Genomic DNA, 8,658 nt, shown 5'->3' on the forward strand with positions numbered 1-8,658 from the left:
AATGAGTGAGTAATTGAGTGGATAAGTGAGTAAATGAGTGAGTGGGTGAGTGAGTGGATGAGTGGGTGAGTGAGTGGATGAGTGGGTGAGTGAGTGGATGAGTGGGTGAGTGAGTGGGTGAGTGGGTGAGTGAGTGGATGGGTGGGTGAGTGAGTGGATGAGTGGGTGAGTGAGTGGGTGAGTGGGTGAGTGAGTGGGTGAGTGGGTGAGTGAGTGAGTGGATGAGTGGGTGAGTGAGTGGATGAGTGGGTGGATGAGTGAGTGGATGAGTGGGTGAGTGAGTGGATGAGTGGGTGAGTGAGTGGGTGAGTGGGTGAGTGAGTGGATGGGTGGGTGAGTGAGTGGATGAGTGGGTGAGTGAGTGGGTGAGTGGGTGAGTGAGTGGGTGAGTGGGTGAGTGAGTGAGTGAGTGGATGAGTGGGTGAGTGAGTGGATGAGCGGGTGAGTGAGTGGGTGAGTGGGTGAGTGAGTGGATGGGTGGGTGAGTGAGTGGATGAGTGGGTGAGTGAGTGGGTGAGTGGGTGAGTGAGTGGGTGAGTGGGTGAGTGAGTGAGTGGATGAGTGGGTGAGTGAGTGGGTGAGTGAGTGGATGAGTGGGTGAGTGAGTGGATGAGTGGGTGAGTGAGTGGATGAGTGGGTGAGTGAGTGGGTGAGTGGGTGAGTGAGTGGATGGGTGGGTGAGTGAGTGGATGAGTGGGTGAGTGAGTGGGTGAGTGGGTGAGTGAGTGGGTGAGTGGGTGAGTGAGTGAGTGGATGAGTGGGTGAGTGAGTGGATGAGTGGGTGAGTGAGTGGATGAGTGGGTGAGTGAGTGGGTGAGTGGGTGAGTGAGTGGGTGAGTGGGTGAGTGAGTGGGTGAGTGAGTGAGTGGGTGAGTGAGTGGGTGAGTGAGTGAGTGGGTGAGTGGGTGAGTGAGTGGGTGAATGAGTGGGTGAGTGGGTGAGTGAGTGAGTGAGTGGATGAGTGGGTGAGTGAGTGGATGAGTGGGTGAGTGAGTGGATGAGTGGGTGAGTGAGTGGGTGAGTGGGTGAGTGAGTGGGTGAGTGGGTGAGTGAGTGGGTGAGTGGGTGAGTGAGAGGGTGAATCGTTGAGTGTGTGAGTGAATGGGTGTGTGGGTGAGTGAGTTGGTGAGTGGCTGGGTGAGTGGGTGAGTGAGTGGATGAGTGGGTGAGTGGTTGATTGAGTGGGTGAGTGAATAAGTGGGTGTTGGTGAGTGAGTATGTGAGTGGGTGAATGAGTGAGTAATTGAGTGGATAAGTGAGTAAATGAGTGAGTGGGTGAGTGAGTGGATGAGTGGGTGAGTGAGTGGATGAGTGGGTGAGTGAGTGGATGAGTGGGTGAGTGAGTGGGTGAGTGGGTAGATGAGTGAGTGGGTGAGTGAGTGGGTGAGTGAGTGGGTGAGTGAGTGGGTGAGTGAGTGGGTGAGTGAGTGGATGAGTGGGTGAGTGAGTGGATGAGTGGGTGAGTGAGTGGGTGAGTGGGTAGATGAGTGAGTGGGTGAGTGAGTGGGTGATTGGATGAGTGAGTAGATGAGTGGGTGAGTGGGTGGGTGAGTGAGTAGATGAGTGAGTGGGTAATTGAGTGAGTGGATGAGTGGGTGAGTGGTTAATTGAGTGGGTGAGTGAGTGGGTGAGTGGATGAGTGGGTGAGTGGATGAGTGGGTGAGTGGGTAGATGAGTGAGTGGGTGAGTGAGTGGATGAGTTGGTGAGTGAGTTGGTGAGTGAGTGGGTAGATGAGTGGGTGAGTGAGTAGGCGAGTGAGTGGATGAGTGGGTGAGTGGGTAGATGAGTGAGTGGGTGAGTGAGTAGGTGAGTGAGTGGATGAGTGGGTAATTGAGTGGGTGAGTGAGTGGGTGAGTGGGTAAGTGAGTGGGTGAGTGAGTGGATGAGTGGCTGGGTGAGTGTGTGAGTGGATGAGTGGATGAGTGGGTGAGTGAGTAGGCGAGTGAGTGGATGAGTGGCTGGGTGAGTGGATGAGTGGATGAGTGGGTGAGTGAGTAGGCGAGTGAGTGGATGAGTGGGTGAGTGGGTAGATGAGTGAGTGGGTAATTGAGTGGGTGAGTGAGTGGGTGACTGGGTGAGTGAGTGGATGAGTGGGTGAGTGAGTGGGTGAGTGGGTGAGTGAGTGGATGGGTGGGTGAGTGAGTGGGTGAGTGGGTGAGTGAGTGGGTGAGTGGGTGAGTGAGTGGGTGAGTGTGTGAGTGGGTGAGTGGATGAGTGGATGAGTGGGTGAGTGAGTGGATGAGTGGATGAGTGGATGAGTGGGTGAGTGGGTGAGTGGGTGGGTGAGTGGGTGGGTGAGTGGATGAGTGGATGAGTGGGTGAGTGGGTGAGTGAGTGGGTGGGTGAGTGAGTGGATGAGTGGATGAGTGGGTGAGTGGGTGAGTGAGTGGGTGGGTGAGTGAGTGGATGAGTGGGTAATTGAGTGGGTGAGTGAGTGGGTGAGTGGGTAAGTGAGTGGGTGAGTGAGTGGATGAGTGGCTGGGTGAGTGGATGAGTGGATGAGTGGATGAGTGGGTGAGTGGGTGAGTGAGTGGATGAGTGGATGAGTGGGTGAGTGGGTGGGTGGGTGGGTGGGTGAGTGAGTGGGTGGGTGAGTGAGTGGATGAGTGGATGAGTGGGTGAGTGGGTGAGTGAGTGGGTGGGTGAGTGAGTGGATGAGTGGGTAATTGTGTGGGTGAGTGTGTGAGTGGATGAGTGGATGAGTGGGTGAGTGGGTGAGTGAGTGGGTGGGTGAGTGAGTGGATGAGTGGATGAGTGAGTGAGTGGGTGGGTGAGTGAGTGGATGAGTGGATGAGTGGGTGAGTGAGTGGATGAGTGGATGAGTGGATGAGTGGGTGAGTGGGTGAGTGGGTGGGTGAGTGGGTGAGTGAGAGGGTGAATCGTTGAGTGTGTGAGTGAATGGGTGTGTGGGTGAGTGAGTTGGTGAGTGGCTGGGTGAGTGGGTGAGTGAGTGGATGAGTGGGTGAGTGGTTGATTGAGTGGGTGAGTGAATAAGTGGGTGTTGGTGAGTGAGTATGTGAGTGGGTGAATGAGTGAGTAATTGAGTGGATAAGTGAGTAAATGAGTGAGTGGGTGAGTGAGTGGATGAGTGGGTGAGTGAGTGGATGAGTGGGTGAGTGAGTGGATGAGTGGGTGAGTGAGTGGGTGAGTGGGTAGATGAGTGAGTGGGTGAGTGAGTGGGTGAGTGAGTGGGTGAGTGAGTGGGTGAGTGAGTGGGTGAGTGAGTGGATGAGTGGGTGAGTGAGTGGATGAGTGGGTGAGTGAGTGGGTGAGTGGGTAGATGAGTGAGTGGGTGAGTGAGTGGGTGATTGGATGAGTGAGTAGATGAGTGGGTGAGTGGGTGGGTGAGTGAGTAGATGAGTGAGTGGGTAATTGAGTGAGTGGATGAGTGGGTGAGTGGTTAATTGAGTGGGTGAGTGAGTGGGTGAGTGGATGAGTGGGTGAGTGGGTAGATGAGTGAGTGGGTGAGTGGATGAGTGGGTAGATGAGTGAGTGGGTGAGTGAGTGGATGAGTTGGTGAGTGAGTTGGTGAGTGAGTGGGTAGATGAGTGGGTGAGTGAGTAGGCGAGTGAGTGGATGAGTGGGTGAGTGGGTAGATGAGTGAGTGGGTGAGTGAGTAGGTGAGTGAGTGGATGAGTGGGTAATTGAGTGGGTGAGTGAGTGGGTGAGTGGGTAAGTGAGTGGGTGAGTGAGTGGATGAGTGGCTGGGTGAGTGTGTGAGTGGATGAGTGGATGAGTGGGTGAGTGAGTAGGCGAGTGAGTGGATGAGTGGCTGGGTGAGTGGATGAGTGGATGAGTGGGTGAGTGAGTAGGCGAGTGAGTGGATGAGTGGGTGAGTGGGTAGATGAGTGAGTGGGTAATTGAGTGGGTGAGTGAGTGGGTGACTGGGTGAGTGAGTGGATGAGTGGGTGAGTGAGTGGGTGAGTGGGTGAGTGAGTGGATGGGTGGGTGAGTGAGTGGGTGAGTGGGTGAGTGAGTGGGTGAGTGGATGAGTGGATGAGTGGGTGAGTGAGTGGATGAGTGGATGAGTGGGTGAGTGAGTGGGTGAGTGGGTGAGTGAGTGGATGGGTGGGTGAGTGAGTGGGTGAGTGGGTGAGTGGGTGAGTGAGTGGGTGAGTGGGTGAGTGAGTGTGTGAGTGGATGAGTGGATGAGTGGGTGAGTGAGTGGATGAGTGGATGAGTGGGTGAGTGGGTGGGTGGGTGGGTGGGTAATTGAGTGGGTGAGTGTGTGAGTGGATGAGTGGATGAGTGGGTGAGTGGGTGAGTGAGTGGGTGGGTGAGTGAGTGGATGAGTGGATGAGTGAGTGAGTGGGTGGGTGAGTGAGTGGATGAGTGGGTAATTGAGTGGGTGAGTGGGTGAGTGTGTGAGTGGATGAGTGGATGAGTGGGTGAGTGGGTGAGTGAGTGGGTGGGTGAGTGAGTGGATGAGTGGGTAATTGAGTGGGTGAGTGGGTGAGTGGGTGAGTGAGTGGATGAGTGGCTGGGTGAGTGAGTGGGTAGATGAGTGGGTGAGTGGGTAGGCGAGTGAGTGGATGAGTGGGTGAGTGGGTGAGTGAGTGGATGAGTGGCTGGGTGAGTGTGTGAGTGGATGAGTGGATGAGTGGGTGAGTGGCTGGGTGAGTGGATGAGTGGGTGAGTGGCTGGGTGAGTGGATGAGTGGGTGAGTGAGTAGGCGAGTGAGTGAGCTGGTGAGTGAGTGAGCTGGTGAGTGAGTGAGCTGGTGAGTGAGTGGGTGAGTGAGTGGATGAGTGGGTAAGTGAGTGGGTGAGTGGGTGAGTGGGTGAGTGGATGAGTGGGTGAGTGGCTGGGTGAGTGTGTGAGTGGATGAGTGGATGAGTGGGTGAGTGGGTGAGTGAGTGGATGAGTGGGTGAGTGGCTGGGTGAGTGGATGAGTGGGTGAGTGAGTAGGCGAGTGAGTGAGTGAGCTGGTGAGTGAGTGAGCTGGTGAGTGAGTGAGCTGGTGAGTGAGTGAGCTGGTGAGTGAGTGAGCTGGTGAGTGAGTGAGTGAGTGGGTGAGTGAGTGAGTGAGTGGATGAGTGGGTAAGTGAGTGGGTGAGTGGGTGAGTGAGTGGATGAGTGGCTGGGTGAGTGTGTGAGTGGATGAGTGGATGAGTGAGTGGGTGAGTGAGTGGATGAGTGGGTGAGTGGGTGAGTGGGTGTGTGAGTGTGTGAGTGTGTGAGTGTGTGAGTGTGTGAGTGTGTGAGTGGATGAGTGGATGAGTGGGTGAGTGAGTGGGTGGGTGAGTGGCTGGGTGAGTGTGTGAGTGAGTGGGTGAGTGAGTGGGTGGGTGAGTGGCTGGGTGAGTGTGTGAGTGAGTGTGTGAGTGAGTGAGTGGGTGAGTGAGTAGGCGAGTGAGTTACCCATGGGGAATTCTTCTGCCTGCCTCGCCTGGAGATCAGAATCATCGCACCTTTCCACCTTGATCTGGCGGTTCATCCATCTCCTCTCATCCTCTCCTCCACCACCTCCTCCACCTCCTCCACCTCCTCCACCTCCTCCTCCACCTCCTCCACCTCCTCCTCCACCTCCTCCACCTCCTCCTCTTCCAACATCGTCATTGTCATCAGCATTGCTGGACATCACAGACTCCGTCTGGCCGCGGCACCTACAGCGTCATCACTGACAAGCACACACAGACTCACTCACTCACCCACTCATTCACACACTCACCCACTCACTCACTCACCAGCTCACTCACTCACTCACCCACTCACTCACTCACCCACTCACTCACTCACTCACCAGCTCACTCACTCACCCACTCACTCACTCACTCCCCACTCACTCACTCACTCACCAGCTCACTCACTCACCCACTCACTCACTCACCCACTCACTCACTCACCCACTCACTCACCAGCTCACTCACTCACCCACTCACTCACTCACCAGCTCACTCACTCACCCACTCACTCACTCACTCACCCACTCACTCACTCACTCACCCACTCACTCACACACCTCACTCACCAGCTCACTCACTCACCCACTCACTCACTCACCAGCTCACTCACTCACCCACTCACTCACCCACTCACTCACTCACCAGCTCACTCACTCACCAGCTCACTCACTCACCCACTCACTCACTCACTCACTCACCCACTCACTCACTCACCCACTCACTCACACACTCACCCACTCACTCACTCACTCACCCACTCACTCACTCACTCACCAGCTCACTCACTCACCAGCTCACTCACTCACCAGCTCACTCACTCACTCACCCACTCACTCACCAGCTCACTCACTCACTCACCCACTCACTCACACACTCACTCACTCACCAGCTCACCAGCTCACTCACTCGCCAGCTCACTCACCCACTCACTCACTCACCCACTCACTCACCAACTCACTCACCCACTCACTCACTCACCCACTCACCAACTCACTCACTAACACGCTCACGCACTGACAAGATCACTCATCCACCCACTAACTCACCCGCTCACTCACTCACTCACTCACTCACCCACTCACTCACCCATCCACCCGCTCACTCACTCACTCACCCACTCACTCACCCATCCACCCGCTCACTCACTCACTCACCCGCTTACTCACTCACTCACCCACTCACTCACCCACTCACTCACTCACCCACTCACTCACTCACTCACCCACCCACTCACTCACCCATCCACCCGCTCACTCACTCACCCATCACCCGCTCACTCACTCACCCATCCACCCACTCACTCACCCATCCACTCACCCACTCACTCACCCACTCACTCACCCACTCACTCACTCACCCACGCACTCACTCACTCACCCACTCACTCACCCATCCACTCACTCACTCACTCACCCACTCACTCACCCATCCACCCACTCACTCACTCACCCATCCACTCACCCACTCACTCACCCACTCACTCACTCACCCACTCACTCACTCACCCAATCACTCACCCATCCACTCACTCACTCACCCACTCACTCACCCATCCACCCACTCACTCACTCACCCATCCACTCACCCACTCACTCACCCACTCACTCACCCATCCACCCACTCACTCACCCACTCACTCACTCACCCACTCACTCACTCACCCACTCACTCACTCACTCACCCATCCACCCACTCACTCACTCACTCACCCATCCACTCACCCACCCACCCACTCACTCACCCACTCACTCACCCATCCACCCACTCACCCATCCACTCACCCACTCACCCACTCACTCACTCACCCACCCACTCACTCACTCACTCACTCACCCACTCACTGACCCGCTCACTCACCCATCCACCCACTCACCCACCCGCTCACTCACCCATTCACCCACTCACCCATCCGCTCACTCACCCATTCACCCACTCACCCACCCGCTCACTCACTCACTCACCCGCTCACTCACCCGTTCACTCACCCATCCACTCGCTCATCCGCTCACTCACCCATCCACTCACTCACCCGCTCACACCGCTCACTCACCCGCTCACCCGCTCACTCACTCACCCACCCGCTCACTCACCCACTCACCGATCCACCCACTCACCCATCCACCCACTCACTCACTCACCCACCCGCTCACTCACCCGCTCACTCACCCACTCACTCACCCGCTCACTCACCCACTCACTCACCCACTCACTCACCCACTCACTCACTCACCCACTCACCCATCCACTCACCCCACTCACTCACCCACTCACTCACTCACCCACTCACTCACTCACTCACCCACCCACTCACTCACCCACTCACTGACCCGCTCACTCACCCATCCACCCACTCACCCACCCGCTCACTCACCCATTCACCCACTCACCCATCCGCTCACTCACCCATTCACCCACTCACCCACCCGCTCACTCACTCACTCACCCGCTCACTCACCCGTTCACTCGCCCATCCACTCGCTCATCCGCTCACTCACCCATCCACTCACTCACCCGCTCACCCGCTCACTCACTCGCTCACCCGCTCACCCATCCACCCACTCACCAACCCCGCTCACTCACCCACCCGCTCACTCACCCACTCACCGATCCACCCTCTCACCCATCCACCCACTCACTCACTCACCCACCCACCCACCCACTCGCCCACTCACCCACCCGCTCACTCACCCGCTCACTCACCCACCCCACTCACCCATCCACTCGCTCATCCGCTCACCCACTGTCCACAGGCCGCCCCGGACTCTGCATAGGAAGTGGATTGTGGCTGAAATGCGGGCCCCCGGAACCTGCATCGGAAATGGGCGGGGCTCCCCCCTCGGGGCCCCGCCCCTGTGGATGATGGAATGGGCGGGGCTCCCTCCTCGAGGCCCGCCCCTGTGGATGATGGAATGGGCGGGGCTTCCCCCTCGAGACCCCGCCCCTGTGGATGGAGGAGTGGGCGGGGCTCCCTCCTCGAGGCCCCCCCCCTGTGGATGATGGAGTGGGCGGGGCTCCCTCCTCGAGGCCCCGCCCCTGTGGATGATGGAGTGGGCGGGGCTCCCCCCTCGGGGCCCCGCCCCTGTGGATGATGGAGTGGGCGGAGCTCCCCCCTCGGGGCCCCGCCCCTGTGGATGGAGGAGTGGGCGGGGCTCCCCCCTCGGGGCCCCGCCCCTGTGGATGATGGAGTGGGCGGAGCTCCCCCCTCGGGGCCCCGCCCCTGTGGATGGAGGAGTGGGCGGGGCTCCCTCCTCG

The 8,658-nt window shown here is 57.6% G+C and overlaps 1 protein-coding gene across 1 annotated transcript in view; it reads right to left on the reverse strand.

The window, feature by feature from the left end:
- LOC144740474 (uncharacterized) overlaps nucleotides 1-8,178 on the reverse strand; it is a 13,804-nt gene extending 5,626 nt beyond the window's left edge. The window contains exons 1-2 of the mRNA XM_078623324.1: nucleotides 8,120-8,178; nucleotides 5,363-5,621 (exon numbers count right to left, since the gene is read on the reverse strand). Coding sequence (XP_078479450.1) covers nucleotides 5,363-5,582 — 220 coding nt within the window. The 5' untranslated portion in view covers nucleotides 5,583-5,621; nucleotides 8,120-8,178. The remainder of the gene's footprint in view (nucleotides 1-5,362; nucleotides 5,622-8,119) is intronic.
- Nucleotides 8,179-8,658: the final 480 nt, after the last annotated feature.

Source organism: Lampetra planeri, unplaced genomic scaffold (genome assembly GCF_965212315.1).
Source record: "Lampetra planeri unplaced genomic scaffold, kcLamPlan1.2.h2 scaffold_2199, whole genome shotgun sequence".
Lineage (NCBI taxonomy): Eukaryota > Metazoa > Chordata > Hyperoartia > Petromyzontiformes > Petromyzontidae > Lampetra > Lampetra planeri.